General features: G+C 43.9%; 1 protein-coding gene across 1 annotated transcript; it reads right to left on the bottom strand.

The window, feature by feature from the left end:
• Positions 1–2,357: 2,357 nt before the first annotated feature.
• LOC134637406 (GTPase IMAP family member 8-like) lies at positions 2,358–11,011 on the bottom strand. The gene is made up of 4 exons (XM_063487825.1): positions 10,947–11,011; positions 10,724–10,833; positions 4,092–5,137; positions 2,358–3,473 (listed from the first exon to the last, which is right to left on the bottom strand). Exons 1-4 carry the CDS (start codon positions 11,009–11,011, stop codon positions 2,358–2,360), a joined length of 2,337 nt encoding a protein of 778 aa, XP_063343895.1.
• Positions 11,012–12,178: the final 1,167 nt, after the last annotated feature.

Below are 12,178 nucleotides of genomic sequence, written 5' to 3'. Positions count from 1 at the left end.
GGAAATGACACACACCTCTGTCAGCCATGTTACCCTGAGCGTGTGAGAAACGCATCGCAGGGTTTAAATGTTTCTGGGTAGAAAACATTTAAGGACATGAACTGTTTAAATAATAATGTGGAGACTGAACATGAGAATAAAGTGGATCCAGATAAACTATGTTCGCCTTCATCATCATCTTCACATTTTCCATGCAGCAGCGCCACCTGCTGGACAAACTTCACTTGAAGCAGAAACACATGTTCAGCAGGTGTGTGGATGAAGCCCAGAGATGCTGATCTGACTGCAGTCACAGTTTGAACTGTTGTACAAACATGGCTGCACCAATTTCAACTTCTTTTTAAACTTATTGTATTAAATTAGCTCTAAAATATCATAATCTGTGTACACAGTGTGAGAAAGATGTGTTAATGTTACACAGACTGGGTTTCAAACACAGTCAGAGGCTCTTTGTTGGTTTTTTCTGGACAAACTGGACAAACATGAAGGTGGGACATATGTAATATATATATAAATATCACATATGTTTAAAATGCTGAGGTAGAAACACCTGTGATGGTTAAACAATAGAGGGTTCAGAGAGACCAGCATCCTGCAGTCTGTAAACACACAGTTATTAAACTGGTATTTGTTTATTTTAATGGAACATACTTATAGTTATACTCAGTGACTGTAACTATGTGTAAGCAGTGATACTGAAAACATATTTTAACATATTTAAATGGACTTTATTGCTTGTTTTTGGTCTTTTAACAGCCTGTCATGGTCCTGCATCGGTGACCCGGTGGTTAGTGTTTGATTATTATTTATGATTTTTAATCTCGCAGTTCTGTTTCTGTGCTCCGTGTTCCTGTGTCTCCTCAGTCAGTGTCCAGTGTTGTCTCTTGTGTTTGCTGTTTTACTTTGATAGTCTCTTGTCCTGAGTTCAGTGTTTGAGTCTGTCTCATTATGTCTGATTAGTCCCAGCTGTGTTTCCTGCTGTTCTCCTCTCGTTATCCTGCCTGTGGATTTAAGTCCTCAGTCTTCCTGTTTGTTGTCGTGTGCTCCTCGTCTTCCTCGCTACTCTTAGTCCCACGGTGTCCTAGTTCTTAGTTTTTTTTGTCTGTAGTTTTTAGTTTTAGGCTTTGTTTCCTCTCATTTAGCGTGGTATTTTTTCACAGCAATAAAGCTGCCTTTCTTAGTTTAGCCCTCTTGCGTCTGAGTCTTGCATTTGGGTCCCTCCTCTGCCTGCTGCACAGCCGTCCATGAGACAGCCTTCAATACAAAGGTACATATTGTATCACACAGCCATCACTACATTGGCGCCTGTATTATATGTTTAACCTGCTGCCAGCACACCTGTACAGGTTTGTGGTTTCATGTGAACACTCGTGGCCAGAGTGATAAACCTGGTTTATTTACTGAGTTCATAACAACCTTCATCTGACGACGTCAGGATCGAAGAAGCCAGAGAAGGTAAAGATATCCTGACATGACAATGTAGAGCAGCACAGATCTTTAGGTCTGTGTTCTCTAAGAGTGAATCAAAGAGTGACTGACACACAGCTATTGAACACTTAATGACAACAAACTTTTGAACAAAACATCAATAAAGTTCTTCCCTTAGTTCAGTTTCTCAAAGTCGTTGAATGAAACAGATGAACCTGAACTGGTTTGTAAAAATGCTGCAACTTCAGTGGTGTGGAACTGGTTTAGCTTTCGTCCATCAGATACACAACAAAGCACTATTTTTGGTAGAGCATGCTAGCGGGCTGTCGTTATTACCGTGTTTTTTGGAAAATACGGCACACTTAAAATCAATCCTTTGATTTTTCTGAAAATCGACAGTGCCCCTTATAATCCCGTGTGCCTTATGTATGAATTCTGGTTGTGTTTACTGACCTCGAAACGATTTTATGTGCTACACGGCGCTCGAAAATCTGTCAAATGTTTCAGTACAACTTTGCTAAGCTACGAAGCCGCACCGCTTGATGGATTGTCGGAGCATTACGGCTATCGTAGGCAGGAGCCTCGCGGAGTGATACGTACTGTGCTTCAACATAATATTACCGTATTGTGTGTGTATAACCTCTTTTTAAGCTTTGGATGTTATACATGGTTATGCTGAGGATATGTCGGCCAGTTTCCACTGGAAATGCCTTTTTGGTTAAACTGTCAGCAAGGAATTTGCATTTGCACTGTTACATTTTTATATAACTTTAATGCACATATTAAAAAAAAAAAAAAAAAAAAAAAAAAAAAAACAGCTGCTTGTTTAAGTGAAAATACATTGATGGGGGGTTTTTTTGCACTCCGGATGAATGGATGGGTGGGTGGATGAATTGGTGGATGAATGGATGGGTGGGTGGATGGATGGATCACTGTGTAACACAATCCCTCATTTGAAGTTTCAAAGCTAAAGCTCCCATAGCGAGACCCACTCCAGCTCCCACTGCAGCTCCTGCTACAGCTCCCAGAGGACCACCTACAGCTCCAACACCAGCTCCAACAGCAACTTCAATCCCGATCCCAGTGCCGACTCCAGCAGCGACTCCAGTAGCAGCTCCGGCACCAGCAGGAAACCAGCTCTGCTGAGTCAACTTGTTTCTTTCAGCGGTGTGTCTCGCCTCCCTGTCTGTCATCTCTGGCCTTTCTATCTTAAGTTCCTCCATCTCTTTTTTAATGGCTCTCTCTGCCTTTTCAAACATCTCATTGGTGTAGTAGCTGTCTTCATTTCTCTCAACCACTGTGTTGATCTTCTCTAGCAGCTCTCTGGCCTGAAAGGGATCCACGTCTTTGTTGTTAAAGACGTGATATCTTCCATCACACTGACAGATGAAGTCACGGAGAACTCGGTTATCATTAATGAATTTTTCCACAGTGACTGAATTTGCCTTGAGATCATCTCCACAGTTGAACAACACCATAACGTAGCGCGCTGTCTCTTCTCCAAACATCTTCTGAATGAGTTTCACAGTTTTTCTCTCTTTTCGTGTGAATCTGCCCACCTTCAGCACAACCAGGAACACATGAGGTCCAGGAGCAGCAAAGGAGATGCACTTATACATCTCTGTTTTCACCTCATCTTCAAACAGATCTTGAGTATCAACTACGGCCATTCTTTGGAAAAAGAACTGAGCTTTTTCTTTCTGAGACTCTGATGTCAGTGAAGATGACGATGATTTAAAAACTTTTGTCCTTAAGATGGTGTTTCCTGCTGCGTTCTTGCCTGCTCTGTTTCTTCCACCAGTAACAATCCTGATGGCCGGTTCATCTTCTCTGATGGCTCTCTCGGCCTGTCTGAACATTTCATAGGTGTAATATCTTCCTCTGTTTCTGTGAGCCATTATGTTGATCTTCTTCAGCAGCTCTTTGACCTGAGAGGGATCCCCGTCTTGGTTGTTAAAAACATGATATCCTCCTCCACACTGACTGATGAAATCACAGAGAGCTGGGTTTTCACTGATCAGCTTGTCCATGGTGACTCCAGCTGTCTTCAGATCATCTACACGGGTGAACAAGGCCATAGTGAAACACGCTGACCTTTTCCCAAACATCTTCTGTATGATTTTCACAGTTTTCTGTTCTTCTTTGGTGAATCTGCCGGCCTGGATCACGACCAGTAACACGTGAGGACCATTAGTAACAAAGGAGATGCACTTCTCGAGCTCTTGTTTCACCTCCTCCTGACTTTTAAAGACCTCAAACAGACCTGCAGTAACAACCACCGCCAGGGTTTGAAAATCAGACTGAGCTGTTACTTTCTGAGCTTCTGATATCAGTGTAGACGTAGGCGATGTAGGTTTCAGTAGTTTCTCCTCTGGGATTGTATTTCCTGATACACTCTGGTCCTCTCCAGCTTTCCCAACAAGAACTATCCTGGGGTCTCCTTCTCCTTCTCTTATGTCTCTCTCAGCCTCTCTGAACATTTTGGAGGTGAAGTATCTTCCAACGTTTCTCTGAACCATGGTGTTGATCTTCTTCAGCAGCTCCCTGACCTGAGAGGGATAATTCTTCCTGTTGTTAAAAACGTGATATCCTCCTCCACACTGACCGATGAAGTGACGAAGAGCTGGATCATCACAAAGTAATGCATCTTTGGATTCCTTCACATTCAGATCATCTCCATGAGTGATCAAAGCCGTGGTGTAACACGCTGACTGTTCTCCAAACACGTCCTGAATGATTTTGATTATTTTCCGTTCTTTTTCTGTGAAATTCCCGGCTTGAATCACAACCAGGAACACGTGAGGACCAGGAGCAGCGAAGGAGATGCATCTCGCGAGCTCTGTCTTCACCTTGGCTTCGGTTAGTCTGGTGTAGAACAGACCTGGAGTATCGACCACAGCCAGGGTCTGACCGTCAAACTGAGCTGTTTCCTTCTGACACTCTGATGTTTGTGATAATTTAAAATTTTTCCTTCCTAAGATGGTGTTTCCCGATGCACTCTTCCCAGCTCCAGTTTTACCAACAAGCACAATCCTGAGGTCTGCTTCTGCCTTCCTCATCACCTCCTCAGCCTCTTGTAACATTTCATATGTGTAGTAGCTTCCTCGGTTCCTCTGAACCATGGCGTTGATCTTCCTCAGCAGCTCTCTCACCTGAGCAGGATTGTCATCTCGGTTATTAAAAACATGATATCCTCCATCACAGTGACTGATTAGGTCACAGAGAGCTGGGTTTTCATTAATGAATTTTTCTATTTGGATGCCATGTTTCTCCAGATCGTCTCCACGACTGAACAGGGCCATGGTGTAATGTGCTGACTTTTTTCCAAACATCTCCTGAATGGTTTTCACAGTTTCTTGTTCTTCGTTTGTAAATCTGTCCACCTTGATCACAATCAGGAACACGTGAGGACCAGGATCAGCAAAGGAGATGCATCTAGTGATGTCCGTCTTCACCTCTTCATTTTTCTTGGTGTCAAACAGACCTGGAGTATCAACCACAGCCAGGATCTGACCTTCAAACTGCCCTGTTTTCACCATGCACTCTGAGGTTACTGAGGAAGGAAGCACACTGGAGTAAAATACTTCCTCCCTTAAGATGGTGTTTCCTGCTGCACTCTTCCCAGCTCCAGTTTTACCAAGAAGTACGATCCTGAGGTCTGCTTCTGATTTTCTCTGTGGTTTGGATTGTTCCTTTGGTTCCTCTTCCCCTGCAAAGAAATTTAGCAAAACCTTAGTGACAGTCATGTAAATGGAGCATTTTTTCACTTTCATTAATATAGATGTTCAACCTTTTTTCTAACGAAACCCTGAAACCAAACCAGTGTGAGTTTTCTTTCTTTATACTGCCCACATTTAATAAACATCCTCCAAAGAAACACTGAGGTCCAGCAAATTCTTCTGTTAAATGTGAACATCTATTCTTTGACCTATTTATGCAATAATAAGAGATAACGTAAGAATAACTACATGAATAAAAGTAAAAAGGTTGGAATTGGAAAAATATAAAGAAAGTGTCAGATCATAACAAGAGAAAACAAAAGCTGGAACCCACATGCTGACTGTAACCTGCCTAACAGCAAGAGCAGAAAAATTATCCAAAACAAATAAAGAATTTTAATCAAAAACTGTGTTGTAGACAAACTAAGGTGCTTACTTAATGAAAGCATTCCTAAATTAATGTGAAAAGTCACGAACAGAGCAGAAACAGCTGAGAGGTAAGGTCAGTGACATCTATCAGTCTGGAAAAGTTTACAGGTTACATTTCTAAGGCTTTGGGAGTCCAGCGAAGCACGGTGAGAGTTATTATCCACACATGGAGTAAACCTTCAACAGTGCTGAGTCTCCACAGGAGTGATCGGCCAACCAGAGTTATTACACAAGGTACTGATGAACCATCGAGGAAGTCACAGAGGAACCCTAAACAACATCTACTGACCTGTAGGCCTCACTTGGCTCAGTTAAGGTCAGAGGTCATCATCCAACAATAAGACAGAGAAAAGTGGCCTCCACAAGAGAGTCTAAGGAGAAAACCACTGCTGACCAAAACCAACACAAACATCTGGATGATCCCCGAGACATCTGGAAAAGTATTCTGTGGATTGACGAGACAACCTGAACTTTCTGAGTCCCGATACATCCAGAGTAAAATTAACACCAATCATAAAGAGAGGTGGTGTGGTGGTCTGTGCTGCTCTGCTCCTTCAGGATGACTCGCTGTAACTGATGGAGCCATAAATTCTGCTCTCTACCAGGAAATCCTGAAGGAGCATATCTGTGACCAGATTGTGCCCTGAAGCTCAAGAGCACTCGGGCAGCAGGACAATCATCTGAGCTAATGTACAGGTTTGAGTGCCCTTCTGTCACAGTCCTTACTAAAGATGAAATGCAGCATTTTATAATAATGTCCTCCTTGATCATCTAACAGTGGACCAAGCCATCTGACTAGCCCTTGTGTTTTCCCGTGCTCCTGACCTGATACTGAAGCTCCTGGTGAATGTTATGGCAGTAGCATCATCAGGCAACAAAGGCAAGCTCTGCTTACCCGGTGGAATCTCAAATAGTATTTGGTCCTATAAACTGATTATAGACTCCAAAAAAATTGATTCTGTTCATCTGGACCATTGATCAGTGCCCATGAGTCCCATTCACAGAGAGCTGGGGAAAGGCTGCAATCACACCATTGTCAGATGGTGAAAGGCCGTTGATCAGCGGATGTTAATCAATGGTCATGACAATTTTCATAAGGGCCTCCAAGCAACTAAAATCCTCCAGAAGGCACAGCACCAGCTGCTCAATGAATGCGTGAGACAAATTCATTTTACCATTGATGTGCTAAAATCTAAAGAGCGGATCCAACAGAGTCTTACAATGCTTCTAGATGGGAATACTCTTTAAGACGTGTTTGAATTCACCGAGAAGGCTCGTCTAGCACAGCATGAGAAGTCTAAGACCAGGCAACAAAGGAAGTTTGCGTCAGAAACCACCAAATGTGGAGAGTGTCCTCAGCAGCCAGTAAAGAGAAGGATGCCACACCGAGGATGTGGACAAATGGGTGAAACATCAGTCTGACAGACAGCTCACCCAGGTAGAGAAAAACATCCTTGCAAAAGGGTTGAACTTTGCTGTGTTACATCCACCAGGAGGATGTTGGTTTTCTTCTTTCAACTAACTCTTTATGTTCTGTCTAGGCTCCACCTCCTCTGTCCTGATTGGATGCTGCTCACAGAATCCAGCTAATTGTCAATCAGCAGAGAGCTACTTAAGGCCGGTGGAGCTGTGTTTCTGGGCCCTCTGGTCATGTTGATTGCCAGGCTTGTGCAGGCTTGCATGCCTCTTGACTTGTATGTGCCTTTTGTGTTTTCATGTTCACACTGCCTGTAGGGGCGAGCTGCCTTTTGTTTTGACACCCTGTTTTCTCCTGTTTATGTGTTGTTAGGTAGGTTATGGTTATAGGTTGTATATTGTGTTTTCTTTGGAGTTAGGTCAGTTTCTTTTATTTTTATACCAGGGGTGTTTTGTTTGTTATGTTGGCCTTGGCTATCGCTGAAGTTAACCCTCAGTCTGAACCAGAATTTCAACGCTAGCATGAAATAAACCTTTTAAAGTTACGATCTTTGCTTCTCCTTCACCATTTACCTTTATGTTAGTCCCACCAAACCCCCTAGACTAGCCAGGGGATGTCACAGCTGTGACGCCAAGACAAATCCCACTAGTGGAACTGATTCAGCCTGTCTCAGCAATGCAAAGCCCCCAGCATCCAACATCAGCATGGAGGAGAGAAGGGCACTCACATCACTTAGTAATGACAACAACATTATCATCCTTCCAGCAGACAAGGGTAGGTGCACAGTTTTGCTAAACCAGAAAGACTATCATGAGAAAACTTATGAGCCCCTGAAATGAGACCCAGGAAGTGGCTACAGGAAGGAGAGACTGTCTGAAGCAGTTAGAACAAGACAATGTTATTAACCAGACTGCATATCATTTCCATCATTAATAGGGGAATATCCAGAAGCTGATGTGTACCATTAAGCTACGCATACGGATCAGTATTTAAAGTTTGACTCTTATCATCCACTGGAGCACAAACTGGGTTTCATCAGGACGCTGCAACATGTAAATGTGGTTATCCCAGCTGGACATTTGTCAAAGCTGGGAAGGCACCTAAAGAAAGCTCCAGCCGACCCAAACGCTGGTCCACCCCAAGGATCGGGTCCCCCGACACAAACAGAGTAACATAGTGTACGCTGTTAAGTGCAGGAGGATTGGCAGGATTTATACATCGGGGAAACCAAACAACCTCTGGCTACAACACAGAAGAGCTACCTCGTCAGGCCAGGACTCTGCAGTCTATTTACACCTACAGGCCAGTGGACACTCTTTCAATGATGAGGATGTAACATCCTGGACAGGGAGGAACGCTGGTTTGAGGGCGGAGTCAAGGAGGCCATTTACATGAAAAGGGAAAGACCATCTCTGAATCGAGGAGGGGGCCTAAGGGTACATCTGTCACCATCTGTCTCTTTTTGCTTGTTTGTTTGTTTGTTTCTCTCAACAGGTGATTCAGGTGATTTTTTTTCTTCTTTTTGTTTAAGTGCCCTTTCTCACTGTCCCTCTTCCCCATCGTTTTTCTTTCCCTCACTCCCTCCCTTTCTTTCTCCCTTTCCTATCATCCAGTCATGTCTGTCTCATCTGTAATAAATGAAAATAAAATAAAATAGATAAATAATAATAACAAAGAACAGTCAAATGGACCAATACAGCAAGGCCGTGCTGATCCACTTGGTAAAGTAAATACATTGGGCATCTTTCTCAGCCTTCAGACAATAATTCTGATGGCTGATATATATACATACATTATATGTATATATATATATATATATATATATATATATATATATAATGTATGTATATACATGTGTGTGTGTTATGAACTTGAACATATTAATGTACTGAGGGCTGCTGTTACAGACTCCTCACAGTTATCCTGGTTTTCCAGCTCCTCAGGAGGACCTGCAGCACCGAGTAGAGAAGCCTGGCTCACTACAGGATTTTCATTGGTGCAGAGCCAGGTCTCCACTTTATTAAAGTATTGTGGAGGCATGTAAGGACGACACGAGGGATCTCAATATTCCACTCCAACTGTAATCACTGCTTCACCCAGCTGAACATAGGAAGCACCAAAACCATCATCATGTCCCCTAACCCTGGGTGTGAGTGGAGCCACCTGGTGGTCCGCCACGGTATCATTTTTATTAATGGAGGCCGAGGACTCGCTGAACCTTTCACACTAGCTGGACCGAGCTAGCATGATCAAGGTCAAAATTTTTATTATTCGGTTCTTTACAAAGTGTTTAGCAGCACATTGTCCATATTATGAATCAGAATACTTTATTATTGATCCCTAACGAGCTAGCTGTTTGTGAGTGTGTTAATAGAGGTTATGTAAACAGTCAGTTTGTGGTCAGTGACGAGCTGTTAGCTCAGTGTTGTGTGTGAGCTCACAGAAGGTGAGATCATCTGTACTTACAAAGCATTTCTAAATGAAACTGCAGCATCAGCTGTAACCTGAGACTCTAACAGCTAACAGCAGTCTTCACAACACACAGGTAGTTCCTGCAACATGCAAACACAACACACCTCGATACTGGAGTGAAGGCAGAGTGTGAGTCTGTAGGAGAGTCACACTGAGCAGCCGGAGCCACAGAGTACTTTAAATACTCTTCATTTAAAATAAACATGAATACAGTTACCGCCAAGCTACAGTGACTCATTCACAGGCCTTTACAAACAGTAATGAACAGCACTCTGTGGGATGTGGCTAGCAGCTGAAGTAACACAGAACAGCAACAAAGTGGTTCAATACCATGGACGTCAAACTGAGCTCTCAGCTGACAAACACCAGCTGGAATCATCTCCAGCTGGTGTTTGTCATGAACTAATGATGGAGCAGGCCATGGCTATCACCTGGCCATGAAACTACCCGTCGATGGTCCCGTGATGAGCTCGAGGTTCTGAAAATGGCTGTGTGTGTGTGTTAATGTGTTAAACACTGAATTAAAGCCCAAAGTCTGCCTGATTTAAAATCCCCTCTGCTGTCATCAGCCTACAGCTGGGGGTGTTTTACAGACTGATTACAGCAGATACAGAAAATGATTTTAGAGGTGAATGAAGAATGAAATGTTTACAGCAGTGACTATTTAAAGCAAACTTATTGGACACTCCTGCTGTTTGTGTCATATCACAAGTTTCTGGTGCAGTTTCTTTGTTTTGTTAGTAAATGTTTGTGGATGGTGGCAGTAAACGTTTATTATAATAGCCACATGGTTAATACGGTGGCCCTGAGGGGCCAAACAAACTGCAACTCCAGAAAACATCAGCAAATAGAAAAACGCAGCAAAGACACACAAAACACAACAGAAGTAAAGAATAACAATAACTGTGGTGACACAATAACTTGACGGACCAGATCCAGACGTGACAAAGAGCTGTGTGCCAAAACTTAGGCCGCATCCTTCAGAGGACCCGGCCTTCGTGGTCTACGTGGGCCGGGTCCTTCGAAGAAGGACTCTGTATCCTTGTTCATCCAGTGATCACGGTTTATAAAAAGCTTCAGTATCAGCAGAGTGAACACACCTGTGTTTTTACACAGCTGTCAACAGAAACACGTCAAACACACCAGAGCACACAGAACCAGAGCACACAGAACCAGAGCACACAGAACCAGAGCACACAGAACCAGAGCACACAGAGTGACTGTGGCAGTCATGACTGTAGATGTTTGATGAACTCACCCAGCAGAGGCTGTTTGTCCGTGGAGTTTAGAGCTGCCATGTCTGTGAGCGTCACTGCTGAAGCTTCTCTGCTTTTCACCTGAGCAGGAGGAGCTGCTGCCTTTGAACACCTGAGACAGATATCAACATGAAGACACGCCTACTGTGTGTGTGTGTGTGTGTGTGTGTGTGTGTGTGTGTGTGTGTGTGTGTGTGTGTGTGTGTGTGTGTGTGTGCGCCACACTCAGCCTCCTCCATGTCCTGCAGCAGGGCATGATTCACAGATTTTCCTTTTGTCTTCTCCCACATGTCCTCGTGCATGTGTGTTTGCACTTGTCCTGATGCACACAGATGTCTGAGTGATACACAAGTGATGGCTATTCTGTCCTCACTGTCCACTCTGACCACCCTGTGTTCACTGTCCACTCTGTGTTCACTGTCCACTCTGTCCACTCTGACCACCCTGTCCTACCTGTCCACTCTGACCACTCTATCCTCTCTGTCTTAACTGTCCACTTTGTCCTCACCGTCCACTCTTTGAGGCTTTTTTGTATCATTTTCAGACCACAGCCAGTGAACCAAGGAAAAATCTCTATAGTCTCTGAGCTCAACGTTGTGCTTTCCCTCGTTCCTGGAACTGGCCCTGGCCTGCAACCACCATCAACACCGTCACCATGATGTTGATGGTGTTGTTCTGCCTTTAGCTCAGGATCAGGTCCAGGCCTGTCCTGTGTGTGACTCAGATATCTGATCAGGATTATTTTCTCACCAAACACTGAGCAGTACTTCAGATTTATTAAATCAGATCATTCGTCCTTTAACGTTCGAGCTGGTCTCTGTGCTCTACTGTCAGACGCTCAGTAATCTGCTCTCTCTCACACTCACGGAGTTCACGTGAAGGTTGACTGTGTGGGATTTGTCCCTTTGTAAGGATGAGTGGGGCGGTCACAGCAGCACCGTCACAGAGAGGAAACAGCGTCTCTGCACTCTGACTGTGTGGAGGCCATCTTTGTTCAGCTGCAGGAGCGATGACCTCGAGCACAGATTACAGGTCCTTTCTCACACACACACACACACACACACACACACACACACACACACACACATGTCTGGTTTGCTATCCTCGTGGGGACATCCCATTGACATAATGCTTTCCCTAGCCCCTTACCCTAACCCTAACCATTAAAAATGAATGCCTAACCCTAACCCTTACCCTAAACCTAACCATAACCTAATTGTAACCCTGACAGTAAAACCGCATTTTGAGTGTGAAAATTGCTTTCAACCCCGAGGGGACCTGGATTTTGGTCCCCACGGTGCAGAAAGTCCCCACCAGGATAGTAAAAGTCAGATTTTGGTCCCCACCAGGATAGTACGAACCCGTACACACACACACACACACACACACACACACACACACACACGGTGTTTGCCAACAAACATGATTCACCATAAATAAAAGTTCTTCATAGAAAC

The sequence above is a fragment of the Pelmatolapia mariae genome, linkage group LG10_11 (genome assembly GCF_036321145.2).
Source record: "Pelmatolapia mariae isolate MD_Pm_ZW linkage group LG10_11, Pm_UMD_F_2, whole genome shotgun sequence".
Taxonomy (NCBI): Eukaryota; Metazoa; Chordata; class Actinopteri; order Cichliformes; family Cichlidae; genus Pelmatolapia; species Pelmatolapia mariae.
This window is presented reverse-complemented; position numbering and strand designations above follow the sequence as displayed.